This window comes from Geotrypetes seraphini, chromosome 6 (assembly GCF_902459505.1).
Source record: "Geotrypetes seraphini chromosome 6, aGeoSer1.1, whole genome shotgun sequence".
Classification (NCBI taxonomy): Eukaryota; Metazoa; Chordata; class Amphibia; order Gymnophiona; family Dermophiidae; genus Geotrypetes; species Geotrypetes seraphini.
The window spans coordinates 67,732,189-67,756,374 of NC_047089.1; the positions used below are offsets into that span (position 1 = coordinate 67,732,189).

The 24,186-nt window shown below is 43.8% G+C and overlaps 1 protein-coding gene across 9 annotated transcripts in view; it reads left to right on the forward strand.

Annotated features, from left to right (window-relative positions):
* The window catches only part of ENOX1 (ecto-NOX disulfide-thiol exchanger 1), a 628,466-nt gene extending 606,569 nt beyond the window's left edge, over nucleotides 1–21,897 (forward strand). For all 9 annotated transcript variants that reach the window (XM_033948806.1, XM_033948804.1, XM_033948805.1 and 6 more), the window contains 2 exons: nucleotides 14,727–14,812; nucleotides 21,039–21,897. In XM_033948806.1, coding sequence (XP_033804697.1) covers nucleotides 14,727–14,812; nucleotides 21,039–21,170 — 218 coding nt within the window. In that variant the 3' untranslated portion in view covers nucleotides 21,171–21,897. The remainder of the gene's footprint in view (nucleotides 1–14,726; nucleotides 14,813–21,038) is intronic.
* Nucleotides 21,898–24,186: the final 2,289 nt, after the last annotated feature.

The window sequence follows — 24,186 nt, forward strand, 5'->3', positions numbered from 1 at the left end:
GATTCTCAGAAAACATCAATTATGAGAAATCAATATCTAGAAAAGGGCATTTTATAAACAGTTGAGTTTTAAGCAATTTCCTAAATTTGCCTTTTTCACCACATTTCCGTTTTGGAATCAGAAGTGCATTCCACAGTTTTAACCCCTGCACAACTCCTGCAAACAATGGGATGTTTGGATAGGCTGGAGTGAGCTTAGATGGCAATTTCAACAGTTGGAACCTAGGACAGTATCAGCTGGACTTTAGTCGCCCAGAAATATCAGAGACAAGTTAATTTAATTTTTAATGAGAATAACTAATGGGCAGACTGGATGGACCATTCAAGTCTTTATCTGCCGTCATTTACTATGTTATGTTACTATTGTGCTGGTCTCAACGTATTTGGGGGTTAACATTTGCCTTTAAGCTGATATCGGGAGCTTACCTTTTTCCTCATTTTGGGCTCCTTTTACAAAGGTACACTAGGGCCTTAACGCGAGCTAAATTGCCCTGCGTGCTAGCCGCTACCGCCTCCTTTTAAGCAGGTGGTAATAATTTTGTTAGTGCGCAGTAATTTTGTGCGTGTGCTAAAACCGCTAGCGCACCTTCATAAAAGGAGCTCTATGTGTTGCATAGACCATCATGATAAACTAGAAACTTCTTATTTGCTTATCTAAAAATTAATGGGTGTAGATATAAGAACTTCTTAGATAGGACCTTAGCATTTCAAGCTGGTAAGCAACAATCTTGGTTAGGTAAATGTATTGTGGCCGGGCCAGGACCCAAGTGAGTGGGCAAACCCGGCTTGGACTGCAGGTAAGATTTATTTGTGCGCCTTTTATATGGTGGGTGGAAGAAAACCCGGACACTGGATTTCTTAACCAGACTTCCCCAGGTTTATTGCTGCAAAAACAAAAGAAAAAAATTCTCACAACGAACAAATGTTCTGCCTGGCCTTGCTTATCAAATTCCTTTACACTTAAGACCAGGGCACTATCTTGGAGCTTCCATCCTGGGACTGGACAGTCCTAATCAACAAAAGGAATAATCAAGAAAAATCAAACATGCTTCTTCAGTCCCTTTACTGTCCCATATTCTCAGGGTCGCTGGCTTCTCTTAGCCAAAGTTCCTTAGAGAAAAAAAAAAGTCTTCTCTTTTACTACTTTCCCCCCTTTAACACTCTGTCCCCTTTTCAAGGATGTTCACAACCCTGCCTTACCAGCTGTGTGGGGCAAGCCTCCCTTTACCTAAGGTCTTCAGACTCACCCGAATATGCCCCTAACATCCTTTATCTTTAGTTTGTAGGGAGACTTATCGTTGTTTGTAGCCTCCCTCCAGCTCAGGTCTCTAGGTCAGTGACTGGATTCCTTACAGGAAGGAAGGAAGCAATTACACACTGCTCACTCCTATGTCCGTATCCTCCACAAACACACTTTCTTCTGGGTCACCTTCACTATACATTTCCCATTCTGTGTCCAGCGAACTGGGGCTTTCCATCAAGTCATCCACTTCTGGCTTTACCTCACATCCCCCTCTCTGCATGCTTGCCAGCTTTCCTAAACCGTTTTCTTCCTTAGGATAAACTTCCAGCCCTTCACCCCAAGGCTTAATGGGAAAGTTACTGTACCTCCCTGGAGTTAGACTTTCTTTCCTTGTGGGCTGGCCTCCTGAAAACCTTTTTTGCTGGGGAGTAGGAGAAGTGTGGAAACTGCCCTTCGTATGTGGTACTCTGCTTTCCCAATTGGGAGCAGCTGTGTCTTTCCCCTGCTCTCCCTGCACACTTGTTACTTGAGGCTTCCAAGCCTGCAAACTACAATAGCTGACTCCACCCCCTTCTGGGTTGATCTCCTGTTTCACTCTAGCTCTGGGAAAGGAGTAATAGGGGATAGACTCTGTTTTCTGTGCCCTCCATGCCTGCATTTCTGGCTGTGACCTCACCTGTTTTTCCTCTCTTCTATCTTGCTGCACTAACCTACTGCTGTCCACAGGATAAACAGGCTTTATTTCAGGGCTTGCAGGTTTGAGGGCTGCACTTTTGACTGGGCTAGCAGTCTTTTTAACCGTGACAGGAGCTTCCCTGTCACAGTATTCAGCAAGCTATGTTATCCTATTGCAGTTTTCGGAAATTAATTAAGACCACTTTGTTTGATAAGTTTATTACTTAATGAGTTTTATTATTGAAATTCTATTTTACAAATATTTTTATTGTATTATTTCGCTGATTGTCCAGCTCTTTTTTGTGTAAACCGCCTAGAACTTTTGGTTATGGCGGTATAAAAGAATAAAGTTATTATTATTATTTAATAGGGCTAAGTTCTCAGAGCGTAGTGATCTATTCAGTAGATAATTAGTCATCTTAAAAAGTTCAGGTATGGTACTGTACAAGAATTGGTGACAAATCATCACTACTTTGTACTGCACTCTGAACGCACCTGGAAACCAGTGTAGTTTGTGGGGATAGGGAAATTAAAAGAAAAGTGTACATGAAAATCTACCAAAAGAACAAGTTTAAGATACAAACTTTCCAGTCATTCAACACACAAAAAAGCTACTTTTGTAAAACTGCCGAGAGTGGGATCTGCCAGGACAATTCCACATCAGGTTCCAACAATAGTCTGCCATCATGTGCACATCCCATCTTCCTTTGTATCTGGCTTCCATTGTTTTTATGTCTTGGTGAAATCTTTCACCTTGCTCTTCACTTAAGTCACCATGGTTCTCTGGAAAGCGATCTAAGTCACAGTTCTTCAACCGCCGGTCCGCGGACCGGTAACGGTCCGCAGGAAATTTTTGCCGGTCCGCGCAGGACCGGCAAGATTGACTCATTTGAACTTCCTGCCGGTCCGCGCAGGACCGGCAATATCAGCATCGGAAGCGTGCGCTGGGCCGGAGAGATCTTGGGGAGCCTCCGACAGTGGCTTTCTCCCCTCTCTGCAGCTCTCCTTTACTTCCCAGCGCAGCGATTCACGAAGGCAGCCTCGGGGCTTTTGCTGAGTCGCGGCTGCCTCTGATGATGCAACTTCCTCTTTCCTCAGAGGCGGCGTGACCCAACAAAGGACCCGAGGCTGCCTTCGTGAATCGCTGCGCTGGGAAGTAAGAAGAGCTGCTGGGAGGGGAGAAAACCACTATCAGTCTGGGAAGCTGCTGGGCAGGGGAAAAAAGGGACAGCTGCTACTGGAAAGGGAGAAGGAGAGATGCTTCTGGGAGAGGAGGAGGGAAAGGAATCTGGGAAGCTGCTGGGCCAGGGAAAAAAAGGGACAGCTGCTACTGGAGAAGGAGAAGGAGAGATGCATCTGGGAGGGGAGGAGGGAAAGGAATCTGGGAAGCTGCTGGGCCAGGAAAAAAAAGGGACAGCTGCTACTGGAGAGGGAGAAGAAGAAGAGATGCTTCTGGGAGGGGAGGAGGGAAAGGAATCTGGGAAGCTGCTGGGCAAGGAAAAAAAGGGACAGCTGCTACTGGAGAGGGAGACGGAGAGATGCTGCTGGGAGGGGAGGAAGGGAAGAGAGTTACTGCTGGACAGGAGGAGGAGGGAAGGGAGAATGAAAAAAGGAAGGAAACAGCTGGCAGAGAGATTAGAGGAGGGGAAGGGGAGACACAGGCATGAGAAAGTAGAGAGATTGATGATAGGAAGGGGTCAGCAGAAAAATAAGCAGAGGGACAACGATGATAGATCTGGTGTAGGAGAGATAAAAATGAAGAGAGCAGTGAAGCTGGAATGAATCATGTAAATAGGAGAGAGGGGCACAAGCTGGATGGAAAGGGGAGAGGGACATAGAAAGAAGACAGATACCATATGGAAGGGGGAGAGGATAGATAGTGGATGGAAGGGGCAGATGCTGGATTGAAGAGACAGAGAGGGCATACGCTGGAAGGAAGAGAGTGAAAAAAAGATTGAAAGCAGAAACCAGAGACGACAAAAGGTAGAAAAAAATAATTTTATTTCTATTTTGTGATTAGAATATATCAGATTTGAAATATATATCCTGCTAGAGCTGGTGTTAGACATAACTGGGGACTGCAAAACCCAGGCAGTGCTTCTTTAGCTTTCAGCTGGCTTAGGGCGCTCTCTGACCAGGGGGCAGTTGCCCTAGTTGCACTCCCCTAAAACTATTCCTGTCATGTGTTACTTCAGTATTCTGTTAGCATGATATTTCTGTGTAGTATTCTGTAATAATTTGGCTTGTTCAGTTTTCTTGATAGTAGAGGGGATATATGTGAAGGGGAGGGGAGACAGGGGTTTTGTTGATCCTTGCTCTGAATTATTTGTATTTATAAAATGACAATTCTACAGAATATTGTTTCTTTTTATACTTTAATAAAATACATTCAATATAAAATCATAACTGAGGCTTGTGTGGATGGGATCAGATGATTTGTGGGGACCGAGCTCGCGGAGATGGGGCGGAAACAGGGTTTTTAAATTTTAGTCCTAGTAGTTTGCCGGTCCACAAAATAATTATTTTTTTCCTGCCGGTCCACGGGTGTAAAAAGGTTGAAGAACACTGATCTAAGTGACTGTGCAGGTAATGGACTTTAACACTCATGTTATAGCCAAGCCTGTTGAAATGAAAGAGCATATCCTCTACTAATTGAGTGTAGTTGTCTGTCTTCATGTTGCCAAGAAAATTTTTCACAACAAGAACAAATTAAGACCAGGCACATGATTTGATTTCATTCATTGATGCTATGAAATGTGGGTCATTTATAAGTTGCCTGATCTGTGGATCATTGAAAATTCCTGCCTTCAGTTTTTCTATGGTAAGTCCAGGTAACATATGCACCATGTATTCAATGCACAAAACGTCTTTATTCAAAGCCTTTACAAATGGTTTCATCAGGCCTAGCTTTATGTGTAGTGGTGGCAGTATGATTCTATCTCATACTACCAAAGATTCATTGATTACATTTTGTCCTCCCACCACCATATATTCCCTCAGAGGCCAATCTTTTTTTTTTTTGCCAAATGTTCATGTTTGTCTCTACTATCCCAAAGGCATATCTACCATCCCATAACCATATCTAAGAAACTAGAGCAAATTTCTGAATCAGCGCCCCAAATAACCCCAGGAACATTTCAAAAACCCAAGGCAGCAAAAAAATTGGTTGTTTTGTTGGCTTGTGTAATGTATGAAATAAAGAAAAATGAATCATATGCATCCACAGCTGCACTGTCCCTTAAGAAGTAGCAGCATTGGCTCATCACAAGGAAAATGACATCTTCCTCTTAGAATGTGTCTGTTTTTAAGCAATTAAGGGTATTTGGATATAAACACTTTAACCTCCTAATTCTGTAACAGGTCCCTTAAAATTATACGTCAGGCACATGCATAAGTTATAGAATGCTAAGCGATGTTCTGTAACTTTGGTGCACAACTGATTTGGGGGTCCTTTAAGTGGTGGCAAATAGTGACCTTAGCATGCCTTTACACAGATCTTCCCCACATGCTACTTAAGGTCATTTTTATCACAGCTGTAAAATAACCTATTTTCGGGGGGGGGGGGGTCTTTTTTTGTAATAATAGCCCTGTTCTAATAGTGAGACTTAATATACCACTCTTAATAAACAATGTTTCTATTAGTGAGCAATTTTCAGATCTCATTTGTTGAGTGTTTCACTCTGTTAGTGGTCAGCCATTTTTTAGCCGGCAAGGGCTTTTGTGGTATCCCTACGCTAACTAGTTAGCATGCAATAATGAAGATGTGCTAATTGAGTTAGCATAAGAGCACCAACTCTCCACCTATGACACAACCCTTAGAAAAAAAAGAAAATAAATATTTTTTAGCATGTGGTAAGAATGCACACAATTCAGTTACCATAGGACACTTGAGTGCATCTCGCAATACTCAATTTATAGCTGTGCTAGGAACGCATTAATACAAAAAGCAGCTTAATAAAAGAGCCCCCGGAGGGGGGGGGGGAGGAGATTCATGGAGAAAGAGCATTCATGCTATATCTACTGCCTACTTACACCTACTATTGTCATGGACATATGTGGGCATTCCTAAATGTAGCTATGTTAATGCCAACTTACACTAGTATGCTATATGAAAATTATATGTGTATAATTCACATTTATAGAATTAACACTTAACACACTGAATTTTGGTGCCTAACTTTTGGCAACCTATGTAGAATTGTCCTCGTAGAGGATAATTTTCAATGACATTTCTACAGGCAAAGCAGGGATTTACACACAGAAATGATCTGTTATCAAATTATGAAGATAATTCTGTAAGGAACTGTGTAAAGTTATGCAGGAAGTATGACCCAGATTCTCATAAGCGGCCTTAAAAGGTTTATTTGGATATTTATTAAACTACAGATTGGTACATCTGATCATAAGAACATAAGAATTGCCGCTGCTGGACCAGTAGTCCGCTTACACGGCGGCCCTCTGGTCAAAGACCAGCACCCTAACCGAGACTAGCCCTACCAGCGCCCGTTCATGTTCGGCAGGAACTTGTTCAACTTTGTCTTGAATCCCTGGAAGGTGTTTTCCCCTATAACAGCCTCCGGAAGAGCATTCCAGCTTTCTACCACTCTCTGGGTGAAAAAGAACTTCCTTACGTTTGTACGGAATCTATCCCCTTTCAACTTTAGAGAGTGTCCTCTCGTTCTCCCTATCTTGGAGAGGGTGAACAACCTGTCCTTATTTACTAAGTCTATCCCCTTCAGTATCTTGAATGTTTCGATTATGTCCCCTCTCAATCTCCTCTGTTCGAGAGAGGAGTGGCACAGTTTCTCTAATCTGTCGCTGTACAGCAGCTCTTCCAACTCCTTAACCATCTTAGTCGCTCTTCTCTGGACTCTTTTGAGTAGTAGTGTGTCCTTCTTCATGTACGGCGACCAGTGCTGGACGCAGTACTCCATGTGAGGACGTACCATGGCCTGGTACAGCAGCATGATAACCTTCTCTGATCTGTTTGTGATCGTCTGTTCCACAATCTTTTTGTTGTTTTGCCACTGATATTGTTCTCCACTCCTTCCTTCTCCTTTCTTACCTCCCTCTACTGTTAGACAATTTTAGTTTCTCCCTCATTAAGGGCTAGATTCACTAAGCAAACCGATCGTGTACTGATCGGTTTGCGAGCCCTTTGCGACCCAATTTCCTTCCAACCCAATTCACTAACCCCTGTAACGATCCAATCCTCCCATGCCAATTAGTAAAACCCCATGCAAAATAGCCAAGCAATTGATTCACTAACAATTGCTTGGCTATTTTGAGTTGGGTTTTACTACTGACAAACCTGACTGCTGCAGACCTGTCGGTAACTGAGTTATCGACAGGTCTGCAGGTTTTTTGATAGGCCTGCCTGTCTTTTTTTATTCATTTTATTTTCCATGGCACAGATATTTTGCGTGTGTTAGACACGCAAAATATCTGTCCCATTAAAAAAAAAAAAAAAATGAAAAGACAGGCAGTCCTGTCAAAAATGGCCAAAATGAAAAAAAAAGCGCCCCCGACACCCCAGCCACTCCACCTGACACTGACCGCGCGAATATGATAGGAGGGATGCCAACTCCCTCCTGCCACCAAACGAATGTGCCAGGCCCAAGCCGGCCCACCCCCCATGACCAACCTGCCGGCCCACCCTTGGTCGGGCCCAACCCGACCGACCTGACACTTCCCCTGTATCTACAAGTTGGGAGCAGGAGGGGTGCTATTGCTTTGACCAATCAGGGACTTCCAGCGGAGTGCCACAGGACTCTGTCCTAGGTCCTCTCCTTTTCAACATATTTATAAGGGACTTGACCCGAGGGCTTCAGGGTAAAGTAACATTATTCGCCGATGAGGCCAAACTATGTAATATAGTAAGTGAATGCAATTTGCAGGATAGTATGACGCAGGACCTGCTTATGTTGGAAAGCTGGTCCTCGACATGGCAGCTGGGCTTCAACGCTAAGAAATGTAAGGTCATGCACCTCGGTAGCAGAAATCCATGCAGAACTTACACCTTAAATGGAGAAACATTAGCTAGGACTTCAGTAGAACGAGATTTGGGAGTAATCATCAGTGCGGACATGAAGGCTGCCAAACAAGTGGAGAAGGCCTCATCCAAGGCAAGGCAAATGATGGGATGCATCAATAGAAGTTTCGTCAGCCGGAAACCTGAAGTCATAATGCCACTGTACAGAGCCATGGTGAGACCTCATCTGGAATACTGTGTGCAATTCTGGAGGCCACATTACCGCAAAGACGTGCTTAGAATCGAGTCGGTTCAGCGGATGGCCACTAGGACGATCTCGGGGCTCAGGGGTCTCTCGTACGAAGAGAGGCTGAACAAACTACGGCTCTACACTCTAGAAGAGCGCAGGGAGAAGGGGGATATGATTGAGGCATTTAAATACATTACAGGACGTGTCGAAGTGGATGATGACATCTTCTTTCTCAGAGGACCCTCGGCCTCAAGAGGGCATCCACTCAAACTCAGAGGAGGGAAATTTAATGGGGACATCAGGAAGTATTTCTTCACGGAAAGAGTGGTGGACCATTGGAACAAGCTTCCAGAGCAGGTGGTCAAGGCCGTCAGTGTGCTTGACTTTAAGAATAAATGGGACATCTACGTGGGATCCCTACGAAAGTCGAGTTAAGGAACTGGGTGATTTGCACTCAGACTTAATGGGGTGGGTCAGTAGAGTGGGCAGACTTGATGGGCTATAGCCCTTTTCTGCCGTCATCTTTCTATGTTTCTATGTTTCCTTATGCTCAGCCCTAAGGAAGTCCCTGATTGGCTCAGGCACCCCAGGCCCCTCCCAAGGAAGGAGCCTGAGCCAATCAGGGCCTTAGGCTCCTCCCCGTGCATCATAAGGCCCACATTAGCGGTGCATCATCGAAGAGGGCAGGAGCAGGAGGACTTTGCGGTTCCTCCTGCTCCCCAAAGACAGCGCTGGAGGCCTAAGGAGCAGGAGGGACTGAGCCCCCCTTCTGTTCCCAACTTGTAAGTACAGGGGAGATTTCGGGCCAGGCCGGGGGTGGACCTGGCCGGGGTGGGGGGGTGGGAGGAGGCCTATGGAGCAGGAGGGACTGCTCTCAACTTTTAATGGGGTGTCAGCCGTGCCGGTCGGGGGTGGGCAATGCCATGTCAGGGTGGGCCATGCCGGGGGTGGCCCCGACTGAGTTTGCAGTGAAAGGACGGAGTGGGAGCCCTCCTGCCATAAAGCAGCATTGATTTTTTGGTTCGGGGAGGGAGGGGGAAGGGGCCCTTGTTGGGAGAGGGAGGGGGTTTAATTTTTTTAAAATCGGGCTGATATTTTGCCTGTGTAAAACACCAAAATATCTGCCCGATTTAAAAAAAAAATTTCAAAAGCTGGCAGAACCTGCTTCTCCTGTCACTACTGTCGGGGCTCTAGTAATCCGTGCAGTCGATTGGGGGTGTGCCTCAATTGCCCCCATTTGCATGCAGATGCTTGGTGAATCGGCCGACCTGCCTCCAATCGCACACAGATCAGAGGGTTAGTGAATCTAGCCCTTAGTGGGTTGTTTCATCACCTCTACCCCCACTCCTCTTTAATGAACTGTTTCACTTTTTCTTCCTCTCCTATCCACTTCATACCTCATAGATGGACTGTGTTACAACTTCTTTTTCACCTCTCCATGCTGGTGAGCAGTTTCATCACATATCTCCCCCTAAGAGCCATTTCATTTCCTACCTTGCCCCACCAGTAAACTGTTACAGCTCTTCTTCCACTGGTAGATTGTTTCACCGATTCCTCCCCCATTTCCCTTACTGAATAGTTAAGCTCTCGAATGCATTGCCAGAGGTTATGGTACGAGCGGATAGCATAGCTGGTTTTAAGAAAGGTTTGGACAATTTCATAGTAACATAGTAACATAGTAGATGACGGCAGATAAAGACCCGAATGGTCCATCCAGTCTGCCCAACCTGATTCAATTTAAAATTTTTTTTTTTTTTTCTTCTTAGCTATTTCTGGGCGAGAATCCAAAGCTTTACCCGGTACTGTGCTTGGGTTCCAACTGCCGAAATCTCTGTTAAGACTTACTCCAGCCCATCTACACCCTCCCAGCCATTGAAGCCCTTCCCTGCCCATCCTCTTCCAAACGGCCATACACAGACACAGACCGTACAAGTCTGCCCAGTAACTGGCCTAGTTCAATCTTTAATATTATTTTCTGATTCTAAATCTTCTGTGTTCATCCCACGCTTCTTTGAACTCAGTCACAGTTTTACTCTCCACCACCTCTCTCGGGAGCGCATTCCAGGCATCCACCACCCTCTCCGTAAAGTAGAATTTCCTAACATTGCCCCTGAATCTACCACCCCTCAACCTCAAAGGTGCCTGAGCCAATCTTTTCTCTGGAAAAGATTTTGTTCTACGTTAATACCCTTTAAGTATTTGAACGTCTGAATCATATCTCCCCTGTCTCTCCTTTCCTCTAGGGTATACATATTCAGGGCTTCCAGTCTCTCCTCATACGTCTTCTGGCGCAAGCCTCCTATCATTTTCGTCGCCCTCCTCTAGACCGCCTCAAGTCTTCTTACGTCTTTCGCCAGATACGGTCTCCAAAACTGAACACAATACTCCAAGTGGGGCCTCACCAATGACCTGTACAGGGGCATCAACACCTTCTTCCTTCTACTGACTACGCCTCTCTTTATACAGCCCAGAATTCTTCTGGCAGCAGCCACTGCCTTGTCACACTGTTTTTTCGCCTTTAGATCTTCGGACACTATCACCCCAAGGTCCCTCTCCCCGTCCGTGCATATTAGCTTCTCTCCTCCCAGCATATACGGTTCCTTCCTATTATTAATCCCCAAATGCATTACTCTGCATTTCTTTGCATTGAATTTTAGTTGCCAGGCATTAGACCATTCCTCTAACTTTTGCAGATCCTTTTTCATATTTTCCAATCCCTCTTCGGTGTCTACTCTGTTACAAATCTTGGTATCATCTGCAAAAAGGCACACTTTTCCTTCTAACCCTTCAGCAATGTCACTTACATACATATTGAACAGGATTGGCCCCAGCACCGAACCCTGAGGGACTCCACTAGTCACCTTTCCTTCCTTCGAGCGACTTCCATTAACCACCACCCTCTGGCGTCTGTCCGACAGCCAGTTTCTGACCCAGTTCACCACTTTGGGTCCTAACTTCAGCCCTTCAAGTTTGTTCAACAGCCTCCTATGAGGAACTGTATCAAAGGCTTTGCTGAAATCCAAGTAAATTACATCTAGCATATGTCCTCGATCCAGCTCTCTGGTCACCCAATCAAAAAATTCAATCAGGTTCGTTTGGCACGATTTACCTTTTGTAAAGCCATGTTGCCTCGGATCCTGTAACCCATTAGATTCAAGGAAATACACTTTCCTTTCTTTCAGCAACACTTCCATTATTTTTCCAACAACTGAAGTGAGGCTCACCGGACTGTAGTTTCCTGCTTCATCCCTGTGACCACTTTTATGAATAGGGACCACATCCGCTCTCCTCCAATCCCCAGGAATCACTCCCGTCTCCAGAGATTTGTTGAACAAGTCTTTAATAGGACTCGCCAGAACCTCTCTGAGCTCCCTTAGTATCCTGGGATGGATCCCGTCTGGTCCCATCGCTTTGTCCACCTTCAGTTTTTCAAGTTGTTCATAAACACCCTCCTCCGTGAACGGCGCAGAATCTACTCCATTTTCTCGTGTAACTTTGCCAGACAATCTCGGTCCTTCTCCAGGATTTTCTTCTGTGAACACAGAACAGAAGTATTTGTTTAGCACATTTGCTTTCTTCTCATCACTCTCCACATATTTGTTCCCAGCATTTTTTAGCCTAGCAATTCCATTTTTTATCTTCCTCCTTTCACTAATATATCTGAAAAAATTTTTATCTCCCTTTTTTACATTTTTAGCTATTTGTTCTTCCGCCTGTGCCTTCGCCAAATGTATCTCTCTCTTGGCTTCTTTCAGTTTCACCCTGTAGTCCTTTCTGCTCTCCTCTTCTTGGGTTTTTTTATATTTCATGAACGCCAACTCTTTTGCCTTTATTTTCTCAGCCACTAGGTTGGAGAACCATATCGGCTTCCTTTTTCTCTTGTTTTTATTGATTTTCTTCACATAAAGGTCCGTAGCCATTTTTATCGCTCCTTTCAGCTTAGACCACTGTCTTTCCACTTCTCTTATGTCCTCCCATCTTAACAGCTCTTTCTTCAGGTACTTTCCCATTGCATTAAAGTCCGTACGTTTGAAATCTAGGACTTTAAGTATCGTGCGGCCGCTCTCCACTTTAGCCGTTATATCAAACCAAACCGTTTGATGATCGCTACTACCCAGGTGAGCACCCACTCAAACATTAGAGATACTCTCTCCATTTGTGAGCACCAGATCCAATATCGCTTTTTCCCTTGTGGGTTCCGTCACCATTTGTCTGAGCAGAGCCTCTTGAAAGGCATCCACAATCTCCCTACTTCTTTCCGATTCCGCAGACGGAACATTCCAGTCCGCATCCGGTAGGTTGAAATCTCCCAACAGCAGAACCTCCTCTTTCCTTCCAAACTTTTGGATATCCACAATCAGATCCTTATCAATTTGCTGCGATTGAGTCCGGAGGTCTGTAGACTACACCCACGTAGATAGAAGTTCCATCTTCTCTTTTCAGAGCAATCCATATCGCTTCTTCCTCTCCCCAGGTCCCTTGCATTTCGGTCGCTTGGATATTGATCTTTACATAGAGAGCTACTCCTCCACCTTTATGACCATCTCTGTCCTTCCTAAAAAGATTATATCCCGGTATGTTTGCATCCCATCCATGTGATTCACTGAACCATGTCTCTGTGATAGCAACAATATCTAGATCTGCCTCTAATATCAGGGCTTGCAGATCATGAACTTTGTTGCTTAGACTGCGAGCATTTGTGGTCATCGCTTTCCAGCTATTTTTCAGCGATAATCTCCTTTTTCGTATGGATTTTTGTGTCGTTTCACTTTCCGTTGCAATACTAAGAAATGAGTTGCTGATATTGCTTATGTTGCAGCCTTTACTACTATCACATCTTTTCTTTTGCCGGGGGTGGTCTCTATAATTGTCCTTCGTACATACACCACCCCCACCTTCTAGTTTAAATGCCTAGAAAAATATTGTCTAAATTTCTCTGCAAGGTTTCTTTTTCCTGCTGTAGTAATATGTAGCCCATCAGTGCAATATAGCTTCTTGTCCTTCCATGTATTTCCCCATCCTCCTATGTACCTGAAGCCTTCTTGATGACACCAGGCTCTGAGCCATCTATTAAAGTCCTCTGTGTTTTTCACTCTTTGCTCTCCTTTTCCATATGCAGGCAGTATTTCAGAAAAAGCTAAAGTCTTTACAAAAGGTTTCACGCCCTCACCAAGCTCCCGAAAAGCTTTCTGTGCTGCAAGTGTGGAGGAAATGTCCATAGTCTGTTATTGAGAAAGACATGGGGGAAGCCACTGCTTGCCCTGGATCGGTAGTATGGGATATTGCTACTCCTTGGGTTTTGGCCAGGTACTAGTGACCTGGATTGAACACCGTGAAAATGGGCTACTGGGCTTGATGGACCATTGGTCTGACCCAGTAAGGCTATTCTTATATTCTTATGCCTTAGATACGGTGATGTATAGGTTCTTATTCTTTGATGACTATCTCTAACAGTTAAAAGCGGTATAGGAAATATGCAATAAATTAATACACGGCTGCCAATCACACAAGCCTCTTTCTTTCTTCATCGGCAATTGGTAGGATGGACTGCATCAGCCACCCTGGACATCATTCTCTTTTTGCTGTCTAGTAGGATGGGCTCCATTGGCCATCCTGATTCTTCTTGCCCGGCATCCTAGGCCATGTCTTTTCATCTTTAATGGCTGGACTAATAGGCTCCATCAGACTATCCTACCACGTTGCCAGAGGATGTGGTAAGAGCGGTTAATGTAGGTGGTTTTAAAAAAAGGTTTGGACAAGTTCCTGGAGGAAAAATCAATCATCTGCTGTTCAGATAGACATGAGAGAAGCCACTGCTTTCCCTGGATCAGTGGCATGGAATGCTGCTACTATTTAGGTTTTTGCCAGGTACTTGGGACTTGGATTGGTCTCTGTGAAGATGGGATACTGGGCTAGCTGGACCATTGGTGTGATCCAGTAAGGCTATTCTTATGTTCTTGTTCTTCAATTTTGTTCAACTAACCGGATAAGCTCTACAATCACCTGGGTTGCCTCTTCCCATCATTGACTCCACCAGTCACTTTCTTTTTCTTCGCCGTCTACCCTGTTAGCTATCCTAAACATTCTTAAAACTTGTGGACTAACAGCTCCTGGCTGCTGTTCTCACAATGCATGAGATCAGCAACATTGACCTGCAAGTTTTGCAAACACGCACAGCCAAAAGGAGTTGCGCTTGGGAGTCATCTAAACTGGGCATGAGTGCATTTCTAGTCAATGGATGTGCAGAGGAAGCAGAAAGAAATATCTGGACCATGTATATTTTATTAAAGAACCAGTATCAGATTGAATTCATTGATGAGAATTGTGAAAAAATGTGTGAAGTTTGACCACTTCGATTATTATTAAATGAAAACAAGTATGATGGAGCAATTTAGGACTGGTGAAAGTACATATCCTTATTGGAATCTGGCAAGTAAGGCCTTGTTAGCTTGCTCTCAGCTCCAGGGAACGTACCATATGTTAAAAACTGCTATATAACATGGAATGAAAAATGCAAGCTGACATGTTCACAATTTGTGACTACACTGTTTATAACAATTCTTGTTTATATGTTTTCTTTTAACACAGGTATCATATCGTCATTTCTTCATGTGCATCCCTTTGGAGCCAATATAGAATACCTCTGGTCTTACCTGCAGCAATTGGACTCTAGGGTAATATGCTTTGAATGAAATCTTCTTCCTTCTCCAGGCTCCTGCTTGATTATGCCCCACTGAGTTACCCAAAAACCTTATATCCAGCTGCACTTAACCAATTAGATTGGGGGCGTGACATGGGCAGAGTGCCTACTTAGCCAATTAGCGACTATTTTCAGTCTGTTAACTGGCTAAGTAACCGCATAAAGTTACAATGAAGCAACAGCAGTCAATCCACAAGATCCGATATGGCGGCAAAAAACAGCAGATCTAGAGAGAAAATCTTTCACTACAGTAAGTAAAATAGAAACACATAAGCCCAACTCAGGTCATGTTTTATCCACAGAAGGGCTGCATCAGGGGCTCAAAATAACAATGTATACAATAGCTTCACCAGCTTGGCTGTAACAGTTAGGGTTACCAGATTTTCCTTTGGGAAAATCCAGACCCATGGTCATGGGGATTAAGGACTCCTTTTACAAAGGTGCGTTATGGCCTTAACGCACGCTAGCCGCTACCGCCTCCTCTTGAGCAGGCGGTAGTTTTTTGGGTAGCGCGTGCTAATCCAGTGCATGCGCTAAAAACGCTAGTACACCTTTGTAAAAGGAGCCCTAAGTGTCTGTTATAGCACATTCTCTCTGAAATTCCATCTGTCGTTATCTATGTTCAGAGAGCAATATTTAAAGTTTTACTTAAAGCAGGGGTGTCCAACCTTTTGGCTTACCTGGGCTGCATTGGCCGAAAAAAATGTTTCTGGGGCTGCATAAACATGCAAACACTGCAGCAAAACAGAGGAGGGAGCAGGCAAGACGGTAAACACCCAGGGGCAGCAGAGAAAAACACTGCATCACCCTCAACCAGGGCCGCACAAAATACTTTGGGCTGCAGGTTGGACACCCCTGACTTAAAGCTTATATTTTTCTGCAGCGTTCCAGACTGCCTTTCAGAACTGTTTCCTCCACTGAGTTTCCTTGTTCTCTCAGAATGACCCACATTTCTCAACTGAGAAATGTCATACCTCCCCCTTGTTCTAGCCTTGCCCTCCCCCTTGTTCTAGCCTTGCCCTATCTAGCATATTCCTTCTAGGAATATGCTAAAAAAAAAAAATTTCCTTCCCCTGTTCTAAACCAAACTAAACTAAGCCTTAAGTTTATATACCGCATCATCTCCACGGAAGTGGAGCTCGACACGGTTTACAAAGCTTAAAAAAAGAAGAGAAGGGAGAAGGGTTTATAAAGCATATAAAAAGAGGGGATGTAGACAGAAGGAGAGAAAGTTATATGCTAGGGAAAAGCCAGGTTTTCAGTTGTTTTCGGAATAGTTGGAGGGAACCCAGGTTCTCTCATTCTATAGCCAATTGGTTTACTTTTTGTGATTTGATTGTCCTCATGATTTCCTTATTATTTAATGATATTGTAAATTGCTTAGATCAGGGGTCTCCAAAGTCCCTCCTCAAGAGCCGAATCCAGTCAGGTTTTCGGGATTTCCCTAATGAATATGCATTGAAAGCAGTACATACACATAAATCTCATGCATATTCATTGGGGAAATCCCAAAAACTTGACTGGATTCGGCCCTTGAGGAAGGACTTTGGAGACCCTGGCTTAGATTTTTATTTTCTATTATATACGTTATATATGAAATAAATGGAACCTTGGACTTTGATTGCTGTTTTTACTGCCATGGAGATATTACTCCAGTCTGCACCATTGTCATTTCAGAATCTTTCAGCATTTTCCACACAGACAGAGTAGAATAAGAGCTGTTATTACAATGCAAATCAAATAGATTCCTAACGAGGTTATACTTTAAATGTCACCATATATACCACTTATTGTAAAATGTGGCCTAGGATTTTTAAGCATTCTTGTCATCAAGAAATTATGTAGCATTCATTAAAAGACCATCCCTAATCATGACTTCATTTGCATTCATGTGCATGTCACCTGCATTTTCAGAATTGTTCAGTGGTTTGGTAATTTAGCGCTTGCTAATGGATACTTAAAGTGGGATGATACTAGTTTTACACTATCAGAGATGTCCTAAAATGTAATTACACTCTTAATAGTTCATTGGAAGCAAAATGGAAAAAAAATATTGATGCAATTTAGTCTGGTAACACAGCTGCACTAAATGACTACAGACATGCTGGGGAAAGGGATGGGCTTTGATGCATTTTAGGGAAACATTTAGTTGACATCATTATCAATTATGAATTCTATAATGAAGCCTGTTAGTAAGAGAATAATCGTTAAGTGGTTATGAGGGAAACTGTAATTTAGGTGACTGTTTAGAGGACTAGGGTTTCAAGAAACTAGGGGTTAGATTCTAGCCTAACCATGATTTTGAGAAAAGTTGTAGAAACTAGGTAATTTTCATTTCCAGTACAATAGGTGTGTCATTCTAGACAAGCTGTTATCTCCCCATGGCTGCGAGCCATATGCAGAAGGAATCCACTCTGGATTTTTTCTATGTCCCTCCTACTTCCCTGGGAGCTCTACTGCCACCTGCAGTTTTTTCCTTCTGCACGTGAGCTGGAAGGAGTGTTTCTGTTCTGCTCTCTCTTTTTTTTATTTTATTCAGTGGTTTTTCAGCCTTATTCTGTGTTTTCAGTGCTCAGAGCTTCACCTTGATTCCAGCTCTGACTACATAGAGAAGATGCAAACAACAATTTGTATCACTTTCATTAGAATACAGGGGTTTGAAAACTTGTACCTGAACTGGCTCTGTGAAAGTTTGGAGGACTTGGGTTTGATTTTTTGTGAGGTTTTCTGCTCCATGGTCTGACCAGGGTTCAGGATGATGTCTGTGGGAGGAAGGGAAACTGGTCATAATGCAATGGCAACATCTAGGAGTAGAAAGAACAATTTAACTGGGCAGAAGATACTCCTGCTCAGTTAAATTGCGGTGAGCTGACCATCCCCAGATCAACTGATTAGTACCACTGAGAATCTGGTATGACTAGATCAGCACTATCCGGTGTGTTCCAAATCTCCAAACTGTGTATATGGCACCTAAGGTTGTACACATACATACATACATTGTTGCGTATAGCCCATGTATGCGCACAACTTAATTGATAAATTGGCCTAATCATTTTGATAATTGGCAATTAACATTTCATAATTGACACTAATAGGGACTAATTAAAATTTACACCCTGAGCGGAGTTTTAGTCCTACCCTGCTCATAGGTGCACTGAAATGATGATAATTGTACAAATATTCCAGATAAAATATTGTTTTATTAAAATTCAATAAACAGTCCTGTTTCAAGGCATTTATTTGTACAATGGAGGAACGTTACAAGTCAGAGATTGTAAATTTAACTTCCCTGACATAACGCCCTCAAAATTCTGTTCTGCTAGGTTCACTTAAATATACCTAATACATGACGACATTTTACTGCCTGCATCTAATTGGTCATGAATACTTGATACCATATAAGGCGCTTGTATGCATATTGGGGGAGTGTCCATCCCCCTCACAAGAGAATTCTTAAAAGTTACATTTTAATACTAGCTTATCTAATAAAGAAATGATACAGAAGAAACCAGGAAAAAGTATTACAATATACTTACAGAGGAAAAATTATCCATTCACACAGCTTTAAATCATTTCTATTTAAGAGTCAAACTACTGCTCCCATGTTACTGAGTCATTTAAGAGCATGCACTAAAAATCCCGTGTCTCAGTGAAAGAAAAGGGGAGTGGCCAATCCACTCCCACAGACCCACATTTTCCTATATGACTCCTCCAGTACAATTGTTAGAGGTAATTATATTTCAGTCTGAACCCTTAAATATGAAAGTCCCTACGTTATTAGTTTACTAAAATTTAATTCATTATTTTGTATATCCAATTAGCATTTCTAACTTTTACCCTACAAAAAAGGAGAGGGAACCCCCTCCCCTGGAATGTAATCTCCGTAGTAAGAAGAAAAGTCCATCTCTGTAGCAACCAGGTCAAAAGCCAAACCTTATCTGTTGTGCAGGTCTCTGGAGATCAGACTGGACACACATTGAAACAATGGGACTTCATAAAACTAAGCTACAGCCTGTGTGTATCTTCTCTGGTCTTCAACAGAGCTTATATATTAATTCTAGTGACATGAGAGAAGGCCTACTCCTGTTTCCAGTGACCTCAGCACAAAACACATATTCTCGTGGGGGGGAGGAGAAGCGCTGCTGGCCTCGGGGGGGGGGAAGGTGGGGGGGAACATATTAAAGCAAGTTTCCCTTACTTCCTATGGGGAAACTTGCTTTGATATACGAGCATTTTGAATTACGTGCATGCTCCTGGAACGGATTATGCTCGTAATCCAAGGTACCACTGTATATTGTTTGCTTTGGGAGTATAGAAACCTCAAGTGCTCGCGGCAGCCTGATGTTAAGAACTAGTCTTTATCAAGATTGCCTATTGTGAGCTATCATTGGTTCTTTGTTTATCCCAATATATTGACTATACTCATAATTTATATTTATTTTTGATTATTTTATATTTTTTATCTTTTATAGAGTATTGATCTGTCTTTCATAGTCTTAATCACCTTCTTGTTTTTTAAAGCTAAGGTTTCTATACTCCCAAAGCAAACAATATATATGATTTAGGTGTAATAATGATTTCTATTGTAATGATTTTCACAATACATTAGAAAATGCATTAGTGATAAAGAAAAAAACAAAGAGAGGATTTTTCTACATTCATCAAATTTTTGTAGTCATTAGACTGATATCGAAATAGGTATAGTGATATATTTTGAACTGACAAAAGTTCAATCTGCATATTCCTAGCAGAGACAAATAATCTCAGAACATTTAGGGCTCCTTTTACGAAGGTGCTCTAGCGTTTTTAACGCACACACCAGATTAGCGCGCGCTAGCCGAAAAACTACCGCTGCTCAAAAGGAGGCAGTAGTGGATAGTGCACGTGGCATTTTAGCATGTGCTATTCCGCGCGTTAAGGCCCTAACGTGCCTTCGTAAAAGGAGCCCTTAAAATGTGAACCAACCGATAAGAATTAATACCATACATGGCCCTATAACCAAATAGGCTATCTTAAACTGCTCTCTCATCTTTACTAGAAGCCAATACAACTCAAGTAATGGAGTGGCTCTTTCAAACTTTCCTAACAAGAAAATAAGTCTTGCTGATAATGTGGAACCTAGCATCTTGTAGATATAATTTGGATTACTCTTCCCATTGTGTATCACTTTGCACTTGTCCATATTAAATTTCATCTGCCATATGCATGCCCAGTCAGTCACCCAGTCTCTTAAGGTCTTCCTGAAACTTCTCATAGTCTGCATTAGATTTAACAACTTTGAATAGTTATGTGTCATCTACAAATTTGATCACCTTAGTCATCAATTCTATCTCAAGATCATTTATAAATATTTTAAAAAGCACCAGCCCCAGTATAGATCCTTGTGGCACTCCACTATTCACCTTCCTCCATTGAGAGAAATAGCCATTTAACCCTAACACCTCTTCTCTATATTTAACCCATTCCCAGTGCACAACAGAACATTGCCTCCTATTCCATGGCTTTTTAATATTCTCAGGAGACTCTCATAGGGACTTTTTCAAAAGCTTTCTGAAAATCTAGACGCAGTACTTTGGCTGGCTCATCTTTATCCACATTTATGAGCGGATAGCATAGCTGGTTTTAAGAAAGGTTTGGACAAGTTCCTGGAGGAAAAGTCCATAGTCTGTTATTGAGAAACACATGGGGGAAAGCCACTGCTTGCCCTGTATTGGTAGCATGGAATATTGCTACACTTTGGGTTTTGGCTAGGTACTGGTGACCTGGATTGGCCACCGTGAGAACAGGCTACTGGGCTTGATGGACCATTGGTCTGATCCAGTAAGACTATTCTTATGTTCTTATTCACGCCTTCAAAAAATGTGTAGCTAATTGGTGAGGTAATATTTCCCTTGGCTGAATCCATGTTGATCCTGTACCATTAAACCATGTTTGTCTATATGTCCTTGAACCTAATAAAATTGTAAAGAATGAAGAAATCATGATCACCTGGGATATTCCCATTTCCACCAATAAAGAGTTCAGTAGCTTGAAAAGTTTATTGTTTTCAGAGTGATAACTGAACATTTATTTTCTAATGCATTGCAAATTTTTAAGTTAATTTGTGAAAAAGATTCCTCTTACACCCTGCATTGTGGGTTTACTTTTTCATTTCATGGAAATGCAGCTATTTCATTCCTATTTCTCTTTTTCTCTTACAGATATCAGCCAATGAAATAGAAATGCTTTTGATGAAACTGCCTCGCATGTTTAAACAAGAATTCACTGGTGTAGGTGCAACCCTAGAAAAAAGATGGAAGTTCTGTGCCTTTGAAGAAATCAAAACTGCCTGAATGAATGATTGTCAGCTTGTCTGGAGGAAAAACAGAGTGTGGCAAGATTTATGAAGTATTAAAGCAAGAAATGTGCTGACTGCACATAAAAAAAATTAAATCTTTTATGGCTGTTCAGGCCTAGTTATAATTGCGTCCATTATGTTCTCTTGTGGGTGGAAGTGTAATCGTGCAACAGTTCCTAAAACCTGTTTGAAAATGTTATACACCTGTTTTCTATGAAAATTAAACAGAGATGCTATAGTTATAGAGAGGATAAGACACTAAAATGTACTATCAGACAAAGAATATTTGGTAGTATAGCTAAACAATTACATTTGCAAAGATATGGAAATTTACTCATGTAGATATCAATCATTAAATTTTATTCTGAAAGTCTACTTCTTTGTTAAACAAAACACACTGTATACCCAAAGAAAACTTGAAGCTATATCTCTTACCAGTTATGGTGTTTTATAATCAAAATTTAATACCAAGGGTCTTTGCCTTATTCAGAAAGGCCTAACATGCCGATTTGACTCCTTGAAAAATGCATTTTCAATAATCTTATTTTTCTAACAATTCTTCTGCAAGAATTGCTTCAACACAGATTGTATATCATTTCTTATCAGCATGTAAATACCATGGAAACCAGTGTTACTGTATCGTATGTAACATTCCAATTTATGCATCAACATAAACAGTTGCATCATTGTTAAAAAAATTTAATAGCAAAATTATTAAACATTTTTCTAAATAAATGACTTGTATCATATTTACTGAATTCTTCATGTTTTCAAAGGTACACGAACTGCAGTACTGGAGACTTAATGGAAGGGGGGGGGAAATGAGGGCCGCAATCCAGTCGGTTTTCAGGATTTCCCAGTGAATATTCATGAGCTCTATTTGCATACAATGGAAGTAGTGCATGCCAATAGATCTCATACACATTCATTGGGGGAAATCCTGGAAACTCAACTGTATTATGGCCCTCATCCCCACCTCACCCCTTATGAATATGCATGAAACATACTAGCATGCATTTCCTCTCCTTTATGAAAATTTATGTCATACCTATTCATTATGCCTAGCCTGAAAACTCAACTGGTCTGTGGCCCTCCAGGCAGTTTGACTTGCTTAACCTAGAGTCAGAAAATGGACCTCCATGTTTCTTGTGAGTTATAACTGGTTTTTATAACCTACGCATCCCCTCCCCCCCCCAAAAAAAAAAAAGGCGAGGGCAGAAGCTACAGGGCTCGCTGCCGATTCCAGCGGCAGCGAGCAGGAGAGGAGAAAGGCGAGGGGGACGCGGTGAGCCAGAGGCGGGCGAGAGCTAGCTCCGCCCACCCACATCGCGTCAGCGACTTCAGCCGGGCTCCCCCTTAAAAGGCAGGGAGCCGCGGCCAGGAGAGGAGGCAGGCAGGCGAGGGCAGAAGCTACAGGGCTCGCTGCCGATTCCAGCGGCAGCGAGCAGGAGAGGAGAAAGGCGAGGGGGACGCGGTGAGCCAGAGGCGGGCGAGAGCTAGCTCCGCCCACCCACATCGCGTCAGCGACTTCAGCCGGGCTCCCCCTTAAAAGGCAGGGAGCCGCGGCCAGGAGAGGAGGCAGGCAGGCGAGGGCAGAAGCTACAGGGCTCGCTGCCGATTCCAGCGGCAGCGAGCAGGAGAGGAGAAAGGCGAGGGGGACGCGGTGAGCCAGAGGCGGGCGAGAGCTAGCTCCGCCCACCCACATCGCGTCAGCGACTTCAGCCGGGCTCCCCCTTAAAAGGCAGGGAGCCGCGGCCAGGAGAGGAGGCAGGCAGGCGAGGGCAGAAGCTACAGGGCTCGCTGCCGATTCCAGCGGCAGCGAGCAGGAGAGGAGAAAGGCGAGGGGGACGCGGTGAGCCAGAGGCGGGCGAGAGCTAGCTCCGCCCACCCACATCGCGTCAGCGACTTCAGCCGGGCTCCCCCTTAAAAGGCAGGGAGCCGCGGCCAGGAGAGGAGGCAGGCAGGCGAGGGCAGAAGCTACAGGGCTCGCTGCCGATTCCAGCGGCAGCGAGCAGGAGAGGAGAAAGGCGAGGGGGACGCGGTGAGCCAGAGGCGGGCGAGAGCTAGCTCCGCCCACCCACATCGCGTCAGCGACTTCAGCCGGGCTCCCCCTTAAAAGGCAGGGAGCCAACGGCGTGCAGCCGTTCGGCGCGCGGCGAAGGCGAGCGGCAAAGGCGCTCGCCTTAGCGGGAGCGCCTTTGCGGAGGAGCCTTAAGAAGGAGCCAGGAGCACAGGCAGCCCAGTAGAGAAATTCCTGAGGTACATTTTCTCAAATTTATTCGCGATTCATTCTCATTCTCTTTCTCTCTCTTCTCTTACAGAACACAGGAAAGAAAACAGAGAAATGGAGGCTGCAGGAATCCAGCAGGGCTACCCAGTATACTGCATCGCATGTCATATGTATGACTACCTCCCCTTTGGGAGGCGGGCATACATATGCAATCGATGCCAGGAACTGGATAGCCTGAAGAGGGAGGTCGGAAGGCTGCAGGTTAGAGTCCAGGAGCTGGAGGGACTCTGCTCAATAGAGGAACAGTGTGGGGAAACAGAGGAGACTACCAGAGAGAGCCACATCTCAGAACAAGTCAGAGAGCTCGAGAAGTACATAGAGGAGGCCTGGCAGATGGCAGAGGCACAGGACCACCAGCGTATCAGACGGGAACCGGCAGCTGGAGGTCAGGAACCAACAAACACCATGGGAGTGGGACCTAGCGTAGGGTCTGAAAATGCAGATGATGGTACCCAACAGGACCTGGCGGAAGGACCAGCGGAGATCCAGCAGAGCCCGGAGGACACGGACCTGAGACCAGAGAGACATCTGAGGAAGGGGAAATCTGCTGTTGTAGTAGGAGACTCAATCCTGCGAGAAGTGGACAGTCACATTGCCGGAGGAAGGGAGGACCGACTAGTGACATGTCTCCCGGGGGCAAGAACAACGGACGTCATCAGCAGAATTGATAGAATCCTGGAGGGAGCCGAGACAGAGGAGACGGCAGTTGTAATCCACATTG